The 19,770-nt window shown below is 42.3% G+C and overlaps 1 protein-coding gene across 1 annotated transcript; it reads left to right on the forward strand.

The window, feature by feature from the left end:
* The first annotated feature begins 1,013 nt into the window (after positions 1–1,013).
* LOC122770996 (meiosis regulator and mRNA stability factor 1) lies at positions 1,014–18,354 on the forward strand. Its single transcript, XM_044028246.1, has 27 exons — positions 1,014–1,133; positions 1,600–1,810; positions 2,430–3,317; positions 3,889–4,027; positions 4,675–4,889; positions 4,965–5,082; positions 5,166–5,338; positions 5,645–6,157; positions 7,315–7,469; positions 7,626–7,787; positions 8,304–8,490; positions 8,701–8,879; positions 9,025–9,105; positions 9,357–9,596; positions 9,791–9,910; positions 9,997–10,175; positions 10,431–10,651; positions 10,752–10,894; positions 11,039–11,172; positions 11,270–11,472; positions 11,813–12,040; positions 12,752–12,991; positions 13,076–13,312; positions 13,459–13,519; positions 13,625–13,729; positions 14,272–14,439; positions 15,489–18,354. The coding sequence occupies exons 2-27, from the start codon at positions 1,655–1,657 to the stop codon at positions 15,704–15,706; spliced, it is 5,463 nt and encodes a 1,820-aa protein (XP_043884181.1). The 5' UTR covers positions 1,014–1,133; positions 1,600–1,654; the 3' UTR covers positions 15,707–18,354.
* The last annotated feature ends 1,416 nt before the right edge of the window (positions 18,355–19,770 follow it).

Consider the following 19,770-nt stretch of genomic DNA (forward strand, 5'->3'; position numbering starts at 1 on the left):
AAAACACTTTTAGCAAATGGTAGGTGGAGAATCTTTGACAGTCCTTATATGATAACCTCATTATTTTAAGAAAGAAAAGAAGAAACATTCATTCATTAATTTTATACCACTTCATTGTTCAATTAAATTCAATGTATGTACTATGTAAACAACTCAAGGCAGTTCAAATAAGTCTAGTTTCTAATTAAGTGTGTGTAAGAGAAAACTTTTAATCTTCAGCCAACTTTAAGTTTAATTACTCACATATTCTTATAACCAGAGTTCTGGTGTTCAATATTAGCAGCCGTAACTTACAATATCTGGACCGGAGACACTATCTCAAGGCTTACTTACTATATGTATCAGACCTGGCACGCTGCTCGCCATAATCTGTTGTGATGCCTTAACGGTTCAGATGTCAGGCATTGTCTCAGGTCTCCTCGGATCTGAGCTGTCTGCAATAAAATCGTTTTCTTTTTCATATCTGTTCTAGGTTTAAAAAAAACAGTCATTACTGGTTTACTTGTTTTTTTCAAGATCAGTATCATCACACTTGAATACTAAAATGCAAATGAATACTAATCCACTTTTGTGATTTTACTGCCATCTAAGGTTAAAAATAAATAAATAGCACAACTATAAAAGTGTTTCAGTGGTATCAATAATATTCAAGCACCGTCTACTCTGAGGTGGTGGGAGGGGGCCCAAATCAAATTCGGCTTAGGGCCCCATAAAGGCTGACCCCGATATATAGTATATGAAAAGGGCAAAATGAGATTCTTTAAAAATATCTACATATTGAAATTATGGACGGCTCCTAGTTATTATAATGATTATTTTATTTTATTTTATTTTATTTTATTTTATTTTATTTTATTTTATTTTATTTTATTTTATTTTATTTTATTTTATTTTATTTTATTTTATTTTATGCAACACTCAGGCAACAGGTAGGTGGCGATAACGCGTCGTAACGCAGGTTGCCACACAACATTAAACGGGACGGAAGAAGAATGGCTTATTGATAAGTTTGCGACACCTGCGCGGGCTTTCCGGCAGACACAAGATACAAAACAGTGGGGGTTTGTCGGGGGTAAAAACAGAGAGGAACGGTCATTCCTTTGAGGAAGATGTGAAAGGCAAGACTTTCTCAGGTAAATAAAACAACTGTTGTTGCGGAATTGTCGCCGTTTCTAAAGAAGTTAATGTTCGTAAGCATGTCGGAGCAGCTTTTTTTTCCTGCTAAACATGACCGTTAATATTAATGTTGCAATTTTTTTAGCGATAAACGCGCCATTTGCTCCGTCCAAACACTTCACTTTAAAATTAGCTGAATTCAGAAGCGGCCTCAAGCTAGCTGATAAAGCTAATTGTTTCGCATGGAGCAATAGTTAGCATGGCGTTTAGCTAGCTTCCTGTTAACAGGATGTATTGTTGACCCATATTTTTTCGCGTTTCGGATAAACAGTCCAGACTTGCTAAGTTTGTTAATGTTGTGACGTGTTTCCTTTATTTACCTACGTCAACCCGAAGCTCACCTGTGCTATCATAAATGAGTCAGTCAGGACTTTACTCCGAAACTACCAGTGTAGCCTGACTTCTTTCGTTTCTTCATAAAAGGAAAGCATGAAAGAGAAGAGAGGTCACAGTATGGTGAAAGACCTCTCTGGGTTGTATGATGGAAGGACTGGGAAAGGAGAGATCCATGTGCAGCGCTAATCCGTTCCCATGGCTCAATCACCCCAAAACAGAGGCCTCGACCCTGCTGTGGAAACTCAAAGACTGCTTTTCCACCACCGAAACAACTGCCCCTCATCACACAGATAAGCAAGTAGGTGTATTTAACTGTTATTAGTGTCATACACATGTAGACATGTTTGAGAGTAGAAGGGGAATTTGAGTCGGTTTGTCTGCTGATAAAATAGTTACTTGTATACAGTATGTCGGAATGGATTTGTGTTCTTTGTTGATAAGATTTGCAATAGTTCAGATAACTCTTTGACTCCACTCAGACCTGGTATTTAAGCTGTAGTGCATAACTTTTGTTTTTGTGTTATTTTAATTTGTCAATGTTTGGTCCTCCTTAAATATAAATGATGTAACATGACATTATCTGTCAAGCAATACTGACTGAGGAATCATTTGTGTGTATACAGCAACAGTGCTGTCATCTTGCTTACTAGCACAATGTTGCTGTTTCCTCCGTTTGCTTTGTCATTTAAAAAATCACTTCCTGTGTACAGGGCAGGATCTAAACACAGCTATACAGACCTTACATGGAGCTGATGGGCTTCATCTGCATTTTGTATACTCATTTGACAGTGATTTGAATGCAACATACATTGTTAATATTTAAAAGTTGTGTAATCCAGTTTTAAGTTACAGCCACATTATCAAAATAGTAACAAATTAATCATTTCTTTTGTTTGTTCTTTTCGTTTGTTTTCCAGAACAATTACATGGAGAGCAGAAAGGCTGTGCTGGAATTGAAAGATGTCCCTCCTCCTCCTCCTCCTCCACCACCGCACCATACTTCCTCCCAATCATCCCAGCCCTTCTCTCTGGCCCCTCTCCCTTTACCTCATCCCTGCTTGCCTCCACCACCACAGCTTACACAAGGCTCCCACCAACAGCAACCATCACTCCAGCAACAAGAGAGTGGTAGCCCCAAAGTAAGCATTTGCACTCACTGTGACTACTGCACCACAGATGGAAAGAGGTTAATAGATGGTGGTGGTTTTGTTGGTAGCAATAGCAACATTGTCTCCCTCTACATTCCCCCACGATCTCTGGGAGCAACCATCAGCAACAGCAGTATTAGCAGATCTGGACCTTGCACTATTGCCTCATCTGTTCATCAGTATGAAAGTAACCTGAGCTTTGGACGTAGAGGTAACGCTCTTGATCCATTGCTCAGCCTTGGTTACAAACCTCAGCTGTCCTCCACTGTTGCTACCTCTCAGCCCATTTCTTCACACCCCAACCTCCCCTGTTGTTCAGGGCTTCCTTACACCTGTCCAGCTTTACCTCTTCCATGCAGTCAGTCCAGCTTGTTCCCCTCCTCAGCCCCTTTGGCTTCCTCTCTTCCCTCTGTCTCTTCTTTCACTGCTCCGGTGCATGGCTCTTGCCTGGCCTCTTCTGGCTACTACACCTGTGGTGTGGACTACAGCCCGTCAGCCAGAAGATCCCAGAGAAGTACACTTGGTGACCACCCAACCCCTACCACCATCACCACTACAACCACCTCAGCACACTTCTGCTCTAAGCCTATGCACCTAAATGTAGAACGCACGGTTTGTGTGAAGGGGGCGCACTACTGTCAAGAGTGCTTTTTGAAGGTTGGTAGAGCTTTTTTTATTCACTCAGTACTTAAATGTGTTGTTAGGAATAAATTAAATATTGTGTTAGTCCCACTTAAACAAGACCTTACATTTTTCTTAACATTAGTCTGACTGAAATGTTACTAAATGGAATTTCCCAAAATCCGACATAACCTGACCAGTTGGACTTCAGCCAGCCTGGGTGCTCTTTGAAAAAAAAGAAAAGAAAACGTGACGGAATAGATCAACAAGAATATGCCTAATACTAACAAACTGAAAGGGGGCATATCGCCATCTGGCCTAACACTTCATTAAATCACTGCTTGTGCTTGTATTCTTGGACAAGAACAGTGGTCTAATTGAGCTACAGCTGTTGCTAAGGCTACCGGCTGCATGTGTTGTTTTGTTGTGTATTTGTGCGATGAAGATCACTTATAGGTCACTGTGGTGCTATATCATGGATGGCCTCGGTCATGTAAAGTGAAACATAGGTTTTGTTTTGTTAAAACTCGTATTTGTAACCATGATTTGCCACTGATGTCATAGTTTCTCTTTTACCTGACTGTTGTATTCATGTTCCTGTTTCCAGCCAATGAATGGTCTGGCATCAGAGTCAGATAAGGTGTGGCCCAATACTGCACCCATCCCTATCCCTATTTGCAATGGCTGTGGTACCTCCTCTGATGGCATGATGATCATGCCATCGACCAAGACTGGCCCGAAGTATGGTTAGTGGGCTCAATAATTTAATGTTGAATCCTAGCATATACACTGGCAATTGTTTGTCACCCTGTATATTTAAATGAGTGAAAGAACACTTGAATTATAAGATGATTTGTTTATATCTAAATCAAGAATACCTTGTATTTCCATCTTTTACCATTTAAAATAACAAAACAAACTGTTCAGAACATAACTTGGTATGTATGGTCAGGTACAGTGTGTGTGTGAAGGCTTTGGTAATGGCAAAGAAGATTTTAAATTTTTGCATAAGAACATCTGTCACTTTTCTAGATGGACTAAGCCCACAAGGGCTAAATCACAGCTTTTTTTTTATTGTAAATGCTTGCATCACCAAGGGTTCTTTATATTTTTTTTATCTACAATTGTATAAAACATACATAAAATAATAATCTTGATTAAGTGTATGCCTCTTTTTTAGTCAGTTCAGCAACAGTCAATTTGTTAAAAGGGGCACAAATGTTTTCATGCCATTCTATATTTTCATTAGAATTTTAATATTTTATCAGATGTTTTTCAATGATCTAGATTGGACTGTTTGAAACCGTAAGCTCACTTGAGTGTAGGTGAAATCGTTTTTGAAAGGATGTCCAATTTAATATTGGCTATTGTTTTATGATCATTTGTGTGTCAGGTTCACCAGAGACTAATGGTCCTGAAAACATCCCACCAGTGGGGGTCTTCTGGGACATTGAGAACTGCAGTGTCCCCAGTGGTCGCTCTGCTGGAGCTGTTGTCCAGCGGATTCGCAGCCGTTTCTTCCAGGGTCATCGTGAGGCAGAATTTATTTGTGTCTGTGATATCAGCAAGGAGTGCAAAGCTGTCATTCAAGAGCTCAACAACTGCCAGGTAATATCTAATATTGGCCAATTCTGTAATGGTTGCAGACACTCAACAGATAATGAGTATCTCTCAAACTTTCAGGTTACTGTTGCACATATCAACGCCACAGCCAAGAATGCTGCAGATGACAAACTTCGCCAGAGCCTTCGGCGCTTTGCTGATACCCACACTGCACCGGCAACTGTCGTATTAGTATCTTGTGAGTTCAGATCGTGTTAATCAGCTACACTCTTGCTGCACAAAATGATTTTTGCATTAACAAGTGTGATCTTTTCCTTACAGCGGATGTAAACTTTGCAAGTGAGTTGAGTGACCTGCGTCACCGCCATGGTTTCAAGGTAATCCTGGTCCATGGCAATCATACATCTCCAGCTCTACTGCAGCACGCCCACCACCATGTGGCCTTTCAAGAAATCACAGCTGATCTGCCACCACGAATGCTTGTCAAAGCACAGGTAGGCTTTAAAAATGTCTTATTTAGATTTGGTAAAATACTGTTTTGATCTTATTCTGTAGTAAATAAGGTAAGTTCATACTGACACAAGTAATCAAACAGAATCTCACTTAAGTGTGGACCAAGAAGGCAGAGAGTGAGGCAGTTGGAATGTATATTTAATCATATTCAATTTTATTTTAGGGGTTATTACCATCTGTCCTAAGTCTAGAGCACATACAGCCTTTCTCCAAACTGCTGTAATCTTTTTGCAAGTGTAAATCATACAAACCAGACAGGCGCGCTGTCTCTTCCTCCCCTCCCTCAGCCCAGTTTCAACCTCCTCTATGTGCACAACCTCCCTGTCAACTGTGACAAGAGCCTACGGAACGCTGTGAAGCTCAGGCTCCGCCGCCTGTCTGACAACTGTGGTGGCAAGGTGCTGGGCATCGCCCAGGGCACAGCAGTACTCCGGTTTGGCAACCCAGAGACGGCTGCGCGTGCACGCAAACGAATGGAAAATGAGGATGTGTTTGGCCGCCGAATCAGCCTTTCCTTCTCCCCACGGCCCAGAGACGATGCTAGTCCTGAGCCTCAGTCTCAGCCCCATCCCTTGCCTCGGGCTCTGCCCCAACCCTCACAGTCCCAGGATTCAGTGTTCCCCCCGCCCCCATCCATATCCTCCTTCTCATTTCTGCCCCTGGAGAAGCCAAGGTCACCCAGGAGGCCACGGCGAGCAACCCGCCCATGCCACACCCCTGGCCCAGTGCCTGAAAGGCCCTACAGCCCCAGGAGAGGGTGCAGTGGGCCTCCCGGTGGTGCTCCAGCCAAGCCCCATCAGGTCAGCAGTCTCGCCGGTGCCTGCTTCCCCTTAACCTCCATTGCCCTCTGTCCTTGTCTGGGCTGCTTTGTAATTGCAGTAGCTTTTTCCGCCAGTGTCCTAATTGCCGCCTTGACACTAACAGCTTGTAGCAGCTTGCTTCGTTTGTCTGCCTGTGCTAGCATGTAGCATGTGTCTGGTGTTGGTAGTGCTTCATGTGTCCCCTGTTGTTCTGCATGTTCAGTTCTCTGTCATCATTCATTTATGAATTATCTATTTTAGCTTTTATACTTTCTTCTGGCTGCTTCGTTCAGTATATTAGTGCTGTTGTAGTACTTCATGCAAGTTGCCTGTTCCTCTGTTTTGTCCAAACTCTGCTCCATGCGTTAATGTGTTTATTTTTTATGGCCTTGGCATGTGCAGCTCATGCCACGTTCAGAGTACTGTTCTGATGTCTGGAGTAACTTGGCTTTTTCTTGCTTGATTTGAACCAAACTGTCAAGGAGCATCAACGTCAAATCATTCCTTCATGCCATAACCTACTCCCTCAGAACGAGCATCACTATCGGTTCCTTATGTCTGAGTTAAGCTGCTGAAACCAAAACATATTCTTCATGATGGAGATAATATGATGATGCATACACATCACACTAAAACTAAAGTAATCTATCTATTGCAGATCTAGTTTATTGTGAAAACATTAAAATGTGAAGCACACTAAATATTGTGCTTGTATTTTTTGGTTACAGCAGCAACAGATTTGTTAAAATGGGCTGTTTTTGCCACTGTCATGATGACATTCCTATTTGTAGCTTTAGCTTGGCTTTGAACATCTCAGAGTTCCTGCCATAGTCATATCTAATCACAGCAGCTCATGTATAATGCAGTACATTCATGTTTTAAAACGTTGGGCACACACTCTGGAGTCACTACCTCTCAAAAAAACTAAATGATGATATTCAGCTGGATTTGTACAGCTAGTTTGATTAAAATGTGCAGCCCTCATCATACTAAAGAACATCAAAGCATTCTCTCCCGTAACTTTTTCCATTAAGCTTTTTTTCATCTGCACTAACAAGTTTAACTAATCGCTTCAGTCTCGCCTCCCATGCGCACATGCACACATCAGGATTCCAGCCAGTCAACATACATTAACCTTAAGTGTCTGTCTGATCCAGGAGCCGGGTAGTGTGGATGGCAAGTCCAGAATTGGCTTTCATCAACTGGATAAAGGGCGTGCTGCTTCTTCCTCTCCACACGGCACCACTGAGACTGGGTCCATGGGGCAGCTGCCCAAACCTGGCCTCACTGGAGAATCCATGTACAGGAGGAGGTACACATGATGGTGACATTGATGGGGTCTAATGGGATCTGATGATTGCGGAGTGTGAAAATGCTGTTCCGCAACAGTGTAACAAAAGAGACAAATTAGAAGCACAGCATGTCATTTGTCTTACATATGTTCTGCTTTTTCAATCTCTCCATGCAGACGAGAGGGCTCTAATCCTCGCAGTGCGACCGAATCTCCCGTGGAACAAGACGACAGGAATTCGGGGGAGTTCCAAATAAGCACCCCTTCAGCTTTCAGCAAGCTGAACCTGCACAGGAGCTTCAGTCCTCTCGTCCTCTCCCAGGGCTCGTGGTCGTCCAGGTGACTTGTACCCTATTCCCCCTGGTCAAAAACATGTTAAATCCTGGGGTTTAAATGGGCTGTGTGTTTAACAGTATTCACTCTAGAATTGGTGTCCGTAATGATCCTTGATTTATTTATTTATTCTTGGGGACAGCACTCGATATCATCAGTCGCATCATCTAAACGATCGATTCAAAGAGAGAAAAATATGCGAAAAACTTAACCATCGTAACATTTTTACTGAGAGCAATGGAGTTTATTTTTTCACTCCGACATGTTTTGTTTGTGGTACAAAAGTCACACATGTGAAAACCATAGTGCAGATGAACCACTGGCAAAAGGAATGTTGTTAACTGCCTTTTTAGTGACTTCAGCTGGGTTTAAAAAAAATCTCAGGTCTGCTTACTGACTTTAGTGTGAAAGAAGGCTATACACTCTCATTTGATTAAGTTGGCTCTAGAGCATATCAAGAGAATACAGAGCTCCATAATATAACGCATATTTAAATATACTGTTTCCTTTCTCCAAATTTAGGAGTGCGTCCCCCTGCTTGTCCAGCCGCTCCTCTCCTATTCTTGCTGCCCCTCGTAGCCCAAGTCTTGAAGGCCAACCCGAGCCATTCTCAGAGGGGGCAGAGGTCCAGGTGGGCAACCTGGACTACAGAATGTCCCGCAAGGACCTCCAGCAGACACTGCATGACACCTTCTCTCGATATGGACGGGTGAGTCCTATTCTCATGATTGATTACGTCCTCAAAGTCCCCTGACGAAAGATATTTAATGTTTATAGAGGAGCAGATAAACCTAAACTGATTCACATTAGAAAATGTGTTTTTATTTTTATAAAAAAACGTACTCAAATTGTTGAGGACTGATACTTTTCGCTTTTTGTCCGAGTCCCATCACATCTTGGTATGAATTGTTTTGTCTAGGTGAAAGCTGTAGAGCTTAGTCCTCACACTGACTATCAGCTGAAGGCCACAGTTCGCATGTTGTCCCTTCAGCAAGCCATCAGCGCCGTCAGCGGCCTGCATCGTTACAAGATTGGAGGCAAACGCATCCAGGTGTCTCTGATCACTGGTGGCAGCAGCAAATCTCTTGCCTTGCTCAGGTATGACTTGTTCTTTGCTCGTGTACAATTTGTTAACTTGTGTTGCACGTTTGGTTAATGATGGTCATAGCTTGCTGTGATTGAAACCTTAGCATTGTGATATTTTATTTTTTTAATTGGGTTTTATTGTTTGGTCACTTAACAGCACAGAGATCATCACTATACTTCAGGATGCACCTGCCAGTTGTCTTCCCCTCTTCAAGTTCAATGAAATCTACGAGAAAAAGTAAGTCACTGATATTTTACTTACTTCATTAATGTTTTTTTGGTCCATTACAGTAGGGCTACAACAGTTAAGTAATTAATTGATTACTGATCAATTACTAAATTTATCACCAACTATTTTGATTTTAATTAATAAAAAATGTCATCCTGTTTTCAGCTTCTTAAATGTTGACTGTTTTCCCATTGTACATAGTGTTTGTCATAGTATATACCTTTTATTCAAAGTATGTACTCTTTTATCCCACCTTCCAGATATTCCCGTAAGCTTGTCGTTGGGGATCTGTACAGACTACCAGAGTTGGTGGCTGTACGGGAACAGGGAGGCTCGAGACTCGTGTGCCTTCTGCCCAGCAGCCAAATCCGCCAGAGCCCACTGGGGTCTTCTCAGTCCCAGGAGGGCTCCTCTTCTGCGAGTGGAAGCCCTGTAGTGTTCGAGGAGCTTGAGTACCATGAACCTATTTGCAGACAACACTACACAAAGCAGGGCTTCAGGTACCACTTTCCTTCTTCTCCTTCCATGGAGTCTAACGGCAGCTTGCATCCAGGATGTTGCATTACTGCCATCTTCCGATTTAGAAAACTGCTATACTGCCTCGTCATATACTTTCTCCTCTCCTCGGTCTCATCTTTCTGCCATTTTTCAAAATACATGCTCATGCCTTTTTCCATTAATCTCTTTTTTGCAGTGAGGCTGACTTTGACCCAGACTCCTATCAAATCCCATTCGTTGTGATGTCTCTGAGCACTTTAGCCTCTGAGGTCCACAGTCTGCTCCAGTCACACGAGGGAACCCTTCCACTCCTCAGGTGAGAGCCTAAATTCATGTTCAAGCTTTTTTAATATTAAATAATACTTTTCATTATAAATAAAGCCAATTTATTTTCCTACTTAGTTTTCCAGACTGTTATGCGGCAAAATTTAGTTCACTGCAACTTGGCAGTGAGACACTGGAGGGTGGTGTTTCCCTGGAGCACCTTATTACTTGTGTCCCCAGCATCACGATAGTCACAGCTCAGAATGGCTTCAAAGTCATCAAGTGGATCCATAACAAACCACCAGCACCAAATACTGGTAAGAACCTTTACTCATTACACAGATTTGTTCAACACTGTGGAACACTTATGGCTATGCGGTCTGATATATACTGTATTTTAGGGCTGCAGCTAATAATTATTTCATCATTGTCATTTATTTTATCAATAAATACAGTAGTTTGATTTCATAGAATTTCAGAAAATAAAAAAATGGACATGATCTCAAATGTCTTGTTTTGTCCACAAACCAAAAATGTTCAGTTTTTTTAATAACTTTGTGCTCCGCATACAGAGCCGTGGATTCAGCGCTGCAAAAGTCCAGTGGGAAACCCCCAACTCATTCAATTCAGCCGGGAGATTATTGACCTCTTGAAGAGTCAGTCATCTTGCGTCATGCCCATCAGCAAGTTTATACCCTCGTACCACCATCACTTTGCCAAACAGTGCCGTGTCTCTGACTATGGTTACTCCAAACTGCTGGAGCTGCTGGAGGCTGTGCCACACGTTCTGCAGGTAGTCACAATCATTAGGAACCCACATAATTGCAAAAATAATTACCAACTAATAATTTGTACTTTTGTTTATGTTTTTTTTTGTTTTGTTTTACCTACAGATCTTGGGCATGGGCACAAAGCGTGTACTGACACTGACCCATCGAGCTCAAGTGAAACGCTTCACCCAAGACCTGCTCAAACTGCTCAAATTTCAAGCCAGCAAACAAGTGGCGATCAAGGACTTCATGCAGGCATACCACTGGTCAGTGAACACCGCAGCTGTGGAAGATGCTTTTCCATTGTCTTTGTTTTTGTAGAGGATGCAAAAAACTGAACACCCTAAAGGGGTTTTTATCATCAGTGTTTTTGGCCGCTTAATAAATTTTGTGTAAACTTTTTGTATCAGGTGCTTCTCCAGAGACTGGAGGGTTATTGACTATGGTGTATGTGATCTGATGGATCTGCTGTCTGAGATCCCTGAAACCACCATCACCATAACACAACAGGCCACAGACACAGTCATTTCTGTTCCCAAGAGAGGTTAGCCATTAAAACCATGAAATAATCAGTAAAATAAATAGAAATCAAAGGTGAATGCGTTTCATCCCATACTGTAATTCCACGTGTTTGTCTTCAGAGCGTACCATGGATGAGATGGAGCGCACAAAGCAGTTTGCTAAAGAGGTGGTCGACCTGCTCCGTCACCAGCCTCACTGCCGAATGCCCTTCAGTAAGTTCATCCCCACCTATCACCATCACTTCGGACGTCAGTGCAAACTCAGCTACTATGGATTCACCAAGCTCATGGAACTTTTTGAAGCGATCCCTGACGTACTGATGGTGAGTAAGGAAGATGTTTGTAACTGCAGCCTCTCAATTTCCCACAATGAAATGAAGTCTCAGTATCGGTGGATGTATCAGTTAGCTGGCAGTGGGTGACTCCACATGGCTGCACTTTATTTGTAGCCAAAATGGATCGTCTTGGACAATGATACACTCTGTGATTTTTGCATTTCTTTCTTCCTAAAACAATTTAAACCGAAAATGCTTTTAGTTAAATGAATATTGATTTTGAAAACATGCCCTGCTAAACTGGGTTACTGAATCCACTTTCACTTCTGGAGAAATTCTCCTTTCGATTCTGTCGATATTGAGAGCAAATGTCCCCCGTCTGTGTCAGGTTTTGGAGTGTGGTGAGGAGAAAGTGTTAACTCTGACAGAAGTGGAGCGTATTAAGGCCTTGGCAGCTCAGCTGGTCAAGTTGCTACGGGCTCAGAAAAACTCCAGCCTTCCCGTCAGCCAGCTACTCCCAGAATACAGCAAGACCTTTGGTTACGGCCTGCGCCTGCAGGACTATGATGCCAGCTCCCTGCCTGCACTGCTGATCAAACTCTGCCATGTTGTCAAGGTAGGAAACTCCTTTGAGTTTAATCTATGTTACTCCTGTCAGTCCTGTGTAGCTTTTTAGAATTTTAAAGCTATCTGAAAGCTAATCTTGAGCGAGAGTTTACTGTAAAGGCCGGGACATGCACATGTGTGCACCCTGTCAACAGATTTAGGGCCAATTAAATCACTGAATTGTTGAAGTCAAGGGTGTTTATTTAGCTCTAATAAAACAATAGGCATAAAGAGATCCACAAATGACAAACCAAGCAAGGGACTCGCATATATAAACCCTTTTCCTCGTCCTTAATTAATTTGGACACTAATAAAACTATGATATTGCCTTCTGGAGCAAACATCTTGACGGAGTGACGAGATGAACAAAACCTGTAGTTTATATCCACCGTAACTGAATATGGAATCCATACAACATTTTTCAATGGCATAATTTACTACCGTCACCAGCTGGTAAATAAAATATTTTCTTCTCATGCAGGAAAATATTCTATGTGCTGGTTTGTAGGGAAGTTGGAGTGTGCAAGTGTATCTTTGTTTCCCTGACAACTGCCAGCTGAGGCACTGTTGGAAAACTAAAGGTCATGTTAGTTGACGCTGAAGTCTGTTGCACATCATCACTTTTGGCTGTGCAGGTGGTGATGGAAGTTGCCCTTCTCGACTCGGCATTTACAGCAGGTAAATGCCATTAAATGCACATCCGCTTTCTTCCATTTTCAAGGTGGTGGATGGCTCAGAGGGTAGGGAGGTACAGTTGATAAACAGGAAGTCTCTTCGCTCGCTAACGTCCCAACTACTGGCCCTGCTCATGTCCCAAGAGGAGGAGCACGTTACCAAGGGTATGAAGGTAGAAGATTTAAGTCACCATTACCTGACGGCCCACGGAGTCCAGCTCAACCCATGTGAATATGGGTTCCTCTCCCTCAGCGAGTTACTCAAGAGTTTGCCTTACCTTGTGGAGGTGAGTAAGAATGCTTTTGATTTGGTTTTAAAATGTTCTCTATGAAAGCTCACAATGGTTTTGGTTTTCTTTGTTTTTTCACAGCTCTACCATGAGGAAATGGATGAGAACAGTGCCACTGGTCATGGTGAAGAGTGGGTGAGGCTGACCAAGCTTTACCAGTTTGCCCGCAACGTCCGCGCCCTGCTCCACACCTACCATTACAACCAGATCTTCCTCACTGAGTTTCAGGGAGCTTACACTAAATTTACAAGCTGCAGCCTTGAACCACGTTGCCACGGCTACGTCAGCATCGATGAGCTGCTCAGTGCCATACCACAGGTGAGGGAAAATCTATTTTTACAATAGTCCCTCTGATACTCGGCACGTTGACAATGGTGTTTGTTCACAGATGAGTTTTAATTGTGGATTTTAACTAAAAGCTACTTGTCTCTCATTTCCGTAATGTTTTATTTCTGTCTCATCAGGTGGTTTGGATCAAAGGTCATGGTCACAAGAGGATTATCGTTTTGAAGAACGATATGAAAGGTATAGGTGGTGATCATCTTTTATTGCTGTTTTTTACTTAATTTAGTTAAGGGAGTGATTTTATGTGATGATGCTGAATCTGTGTGTGTCTGTTTTGTGTTTTAGCAAGGGCATGCTCTTCAGTTCCCAGCAGCCCACAGCCAGAAGAGAACACAGAAGGTCTGAGAGAAAGCCCCATTAGCAATCCGATGTCTGGATCCCAGAGTCCAGGTAAATCACTATTTTGTTTACTTGCATGTTTCAGGTTTTCTGTTCTGTTATATTATAATACAGACTTGGTTGTCCTTCAAGAAAATAAGAATACAAAACAAAATAAGAATAATGGAGCCAAATGTCCACTGATTTGGGAATCAGTAATCATTTGAAGTGGCTGCATCAGTGCACAGCTGAGTGGGACAGTCCTACATCATGACTCATCTTCTCTGTCATTAATGTTTCACTGGGTGGTGTCCTGCACTTACAGACATAACCTCATTTTGCACACCACCATAGATGGTTAAATTAAACATAAGAGCCTCAATGCTTGTTTGAACCCACTCTTGTTCTGTTTCATGGGGTGAGTGCTGTCGAGCCATAACAATTACTAAAAATGCTCAAGTGACATTTAAAAAGAAATACAAGGAAGGTAATGGATAAACCTTCCGGGTTGCCTTATTTGCCTCAGTGGTGTCATGTCTGACATTTGATATTTGATTTAAATAGCAGCTCTACACTCAGTCTTTATTTTTTCTATTTTGTATTTCCTCTTTCAGTTGGTGCTGGAGCCACAGAGTCAGAGTTGCTGTGTCTGACTTCTCCGGTGGACCTGCTGTGTGGTCCTGTGCCATCCTGCTTACCATCACCTCAGCTTCACCCTGACCCTGTTCTCCTCCAGCAGGCAGACCTGATTCACTTTGAGGAAAGAACTCCACCACCCACTGGTCAGTTTTAAACTTCTGGGTCTTCCAAGTGTTTTATGTTGCATTTAATTTGCTGCGTACAAATAAAAGACCAAAGCAGAGGCAGAATATTGCCTGGTTGGCCGAGCATCAAAAAGATAGGGACCCAAAAAAGTAGGAATGACGTTTTGATCACTGGTTTTATTTTCTGACTCAGCAGAAAAATATCAATGAAAAACAAAAGAAACAAAACCACTCCAAAACAATAATTGATGATAGATCTCACTCAACAAAGATGAACTCAGTATCAATAACTACAAATACTTAAATACACACTAAATGTGATATATTACCTCAGCCCCCTCCAGTCCTTTACATTTGGCTCTTTGGCCTTTGTGACGCACAACGAACCGCCTTTTTAAATGTCATTTGTGGCTCGCCATCACGTCTTTTGACAGTGCATCTCAACCTGGAAGCAAGGCCACTAGACGCCGGTAAGTTATTGATCCAACACACAAATTATCACTCACATCGAAGGTCCCTCCACACGTTTGGTTGGCCACCCTGAACGCCAGGCTCCTAACTCATGTGGTCTTTGTGTCCTGTTCACTTGGATGTATCAGCACGCAAAATATCGCACTGTTTCACTGTATCGTTTTTTCCCCCCCACCCCCTACAGACAGGTGTGACGTGTTTATGCCTGTATGTTACGCCACATTAGAGCACTCTGTTATCCTATTGTTCAATGTCCATGAGCATGTCGGGCAACGCAGGAAAATAGAAAGAATTGACTTCTCGTCAGGGTGTGGCGGAGCATCTCGGATACCAAATCTCTGTGAAAATCGTGTTATCCTGGCATAAGTCGTCTTGGATCGGCATTGTTTGAATGTAGCAGACCTTTGCTTACATGTAAAAGTTACGCTCAAACCAACTTGCAGAGAAAATCAACTTTGTAATTTTCAAAAGATGTGAGACAAAAAGATTCTACTGCAAGAGAGGACAGAAATACATCTTAATTACTTCTTGACACTTTTAGTTGCACACCTCTTCTATCTTTGAGGCGTGAGCTCACGGTGTGACTGTGATTTCAGAGAGCGACGAAGCCGAGGTGGCAGCTGCAGCGGCAGTCACCGACACCACGGCTGATCCACCTGAGGCGTGCGGCAGAGCGGAAGAAGATCCCATCGCTGCCAAACCTTCATCAGCTCCGAACATAAAGACCGCCTTGTCCACGGACAGTCCTGGCAGAAGAGCTGCACGCAGCAGATTCAAGCTGGCGGCCAACTTCTCTTTCACAACGGGCCTCTGATCCGGTCTCACACACACACACAGATTTCCAGCCCCACGCACACACAAAACAATACTAATTCACTCACAGTGTAACTCTAAGTAGAAGAGTTGACCAGCTACACTAAACAAACTACACAGAAATGATCACAGAAGCTCATTGGGATTGTTTTCTGCATCCACACAGACGTGACACGTTCTTATCTGTCACCCATCCACCATCTTTTGTTTTGTTTCGCCTTCAGTGTCTTCTTCCAAAGATACTCACCAAACTTGTGAGGTTTCCTTTTTGCAGACTTTCTGCAATTCCTTTAATTTGCCAAATTTCACCCACCATAACATAAATGTTTGATTTCATTCATTGTTTGGGAAGTTGAATTTAAAATCTGTTATTGTGCATCTTCAGTTTGGATCCACGTTATGTCGGAAAAAAAAAAAAGTGCTGTCTCACAGACGAGGAATGGAACTGAGTTAGTTGTCACTGTTTTGTAGTTAACCGTTAACAATGGGAGGAAAAGCTAGACATATAGACAATTGACCCCATGTTCGAAATGAATTCACAAGTTTCCCAGTCTCTCAGAAACTGACAAGTGAAGGTTCACGCCTCCTTTGTTAATGAACTACACTGAGAAACCTTCAACGATGCTCCCACGCCGTGTCCTTGGAAACAAGAAATATTTAATTTTTGAACAAATTTCAAATTTTTTGGAGGTTTTAGTTCGTAGCTTAGCCCAGACATGGTCATTCAAACTGGCGACTAAGCCCCTGCCAGTTTCATTCTTTTTAGTCTTGTCTTGAGCGGGACGATTGACTGCCGTACGCTGCTCAAGAGGTAGCTTCTCTTTGAGGTATGTTCTCATCTTTTTGTCTCTGTTGAAAAGTAGCCTAAGGACGGTGTTTTCAGTTCCTTTTTTATATAATGCAGAGTATTCAGGAGACTGTTTGGTTGGTTTGGCCTGAATGCGTGGTGATTGTGGCGGTTATTCATTCATGAAACTGAAGAGGAAAAACTTAAACGTAAGCAAACGGTCCTCCAACAGTTTCAATTGAAATTGCAACCATCACTTTCTCGTAGTTCTCTCTGTCTCTCTCTCTCTCTCCAAGGCCACTAATAAAGGCCTGAAAGTGAAAAGGTGGCTCTTGCTTTACTCCAGCCATGTGTCGGGCGTGTGCTTCGGCAGCAGGAAGCGACATACTTTCAGCCAGCAGCCCAGTGTGTGTTTGTGTTCACTTCGCCATATTTTGTCTGTGTGTGGTTTACACTGGAGTAGGTGGTGTGAAATGTGCATGTTGTGCATAAATGAGTTTTATGCATGGTGTAAGCCCAGGAGGAGCGGACGGGTATGGATCATACCGAGGCGTTCTTTAAGATCACTTTTTTCTTCTTCTTTATTTCCACCATGTTTTAAGGATCTTAGAGTTGGCGTCACCCTCTGCGCTCGCCACAGAAAGGCTCAGGGTTTTTCTTACATGAACCTTGTTGCCGACAGGTGGCGTTTTTAGTGGTGGTGTCCTCCACACTGTCTGAGTTGTTGTTGTTGTTGTTCAAGGGGAGCAGTAAGCACTCCTGAGATTATTATTTTTGTGATTTGTAATGATGCTGTGAATGGTTGTGAGGTTTTTTAGGGAAAGGTGATGTGAGGGGAGGTGATGGGCTGTTTGTCTGAGGAGCCTCCTGAACTGACTGTGACGTACGCTCAGAGGACCCGCTGTGGCTCTCTGGAATCTGCCGGGCTTTTACAATGGCTTGTATTTGCCGCGGTGCCAGAGGAATTGCCGTCGTGCCCCCCCTTCTTATCCCTTACGTCCCACGTAGAGGAGTTTTTACTTGCTTGTGTGTGTATGTTGTGTTTTCTCAGTTTTCCTCCTGTCTCATGCGTTTACAAGACTGCTGGCTGCTCTAAGTGCCACCAACTGAGGTCGGCTGTCCGTGAAGCTTAGCGCGACCCATGTGCTGTTGAAAGAATGGGTAAGGGCCCATTCAGTCTGTTTCAGTGTTCAACAGTGTTCTACCATTCCCCCCAGAATGTCTGACACACCAGTCTCATTGTTTTTAAATATGATGTTGTACTGCCTTTCTGGAAGCCTCTTTAAGTAGGGAATAAGCATTTTAGGAATAATTGTTAATTTGGAGAAATTGATGATAAATGCTCACAGGAAATGTCTAGATTTATAAAAGTATTAAAGCGTTAAGTTATTGTGTATATTGGGTCAAACGTAGCACTCCCCCCTCCTCCCTCCCCCCCAAAGTACTGCAGTGACAACTAACTCATGTGTTTGTTTTAGCTTCCCTATTGAAAGCCTTCTATTGTTACTCAGTTACATCAGTGAGAAGCTATTGTACCTGTCAAAATATGCACTTCTGCATAGTTTTGGTTCATGAAATTCATGTTTTTCTGTTTTGGTGAGAGCTTAAAAAAGCCTCTGTTCAAAATAACAGTGTCACTCTGTGTTTTTTCTGTTTTTACATGACAGTTGCAGAGTCCTGCAGTCAGCACTGCAGTGCTCTGAAACTACTGTCTTGTAATAACACATTGTTATTACACCTCCTTAACAGTTGTTTCCCCCCCTCCCCCCACTGTTTTATTGGCTCACCACAACGAAAGCCATCAACAGTTGTAACATTGAAGGGACCAACAAGATTTATGTTAATAAATTTCACAAGCATCACGTCTGCCTTGTCTTTCAACTTTTTTTTTGTGTACATCTTTTGAGGGGAATTATTATGACGAGAGTTCCTGAAAGATGCTCTTTATTTAAACATGTATGTACAGGTAGATTTCTCAGCTTATCGTCTGCATATGTATCCAGTTATCAACATTAGGACTCTCAGAAATGTACGACTACGGAACGCTAAAATTACCAGAGGGGAAGCTAAAGTGACACAAGAGCAACACTCTGCTTGACGTGAGTAACTAAAGTCCTAAATACACTCAAACACACACACCATGTTTCGAAGGCATTTACAAGGGAGCCGCATTCACTTCCTGACGTTTTCATCATAAAAACACACAACTTAATTCAGAGGATGCAAGTTGTCAGCAATTTCCATAATAACAATAATGAAATGTAAAACCACCACTGTACATATTTCCCAGTAGCTGATGGATGAGATGATATGATTAAAAAATCCAGTGTGTAACATTTAGAACAGTTTAATGGTGGATATTGAATGTCCTACTGCACAAATTAAGAACTTCTCTAGTATGCATGATTGAATCCCATAGAATGACTTTAATTCTTACACACTGGACCTTTAAGTGAACAAATAAATAAAATAATCATCTCACCACATGTTATAAATGTATTTGAATGGGTGGTTAAAGCGTTACATGTGGAAACGCTGCTAGAAAAATGGCTCATATGAGGTTTTGCATTACAGTTGCTATAATAAGCCTTTGACAGAGCGTAATGTAAAAGTTTGTACACACGCTGCACGAAGAGATACAAAAATGATCTTTAAGTTTATGCTTTTGTCCAATCCTATATTATTGTCTGTAACACTGACGTTGGTCACAACATCTGCAGCCATGTTGTTTTGTCTTAAACCACGTGGTCGCTTCCACCTGGCAAACGGTGAGAAAAACGTACGTGAACAAAGTTCCAGTGATTTAAATGATCAGACGTGACATGATGAAGATGAAGATGCACGTTTGATTTGATCCTGTCAGACAGAGACGCCCAGATCTTACACTACAATTTCTTTGGTGGACATTGTGCTTGTGGTTCTCAACATCATCCATCCTTCTGTCTTCTACCACTTTATCCTCCACATGTGGATCAATCTCAGCTGATATAGGGCAGTGGGCGGGGGTCACACCCCAGACAGGTCGTCAGTCCAGTCCATCGCAGGGACACATATAGAGACAAACAACCGTTCACTTTCACGGTCAATTTTAGAGTGTCCAATTTAACGAATTCCCATAATTGCATGTTTTTTGGACTGTGGGAGGAAACCCACGCACACACACGGGGGAGAACATGCAAATTCTTGGAGACATATTTCCGTGTTTTTCTGTTTTCACACACAGTTGGGAATCAGTTTCCATATTTTCTGGTCGCTCTTTGTACATAAACTTTTATTTT

This window comes from Solea senegalensis, linkage group LG6, assembly GCF_019176455.1.
Source record: "Solea senegalensis isolate Sse05_10M linkage group LG6, IFAPA_SoseM_1, whole genome shotgun sequence".
In the NCBI taxonomy this organism is placed as follows: domain Eukaryota; kingdom Metazoa; phylum Chordata; class Actinopteri; order Pleuronectiformes; family Soleidae; genus Solea; species Solea senegalensis.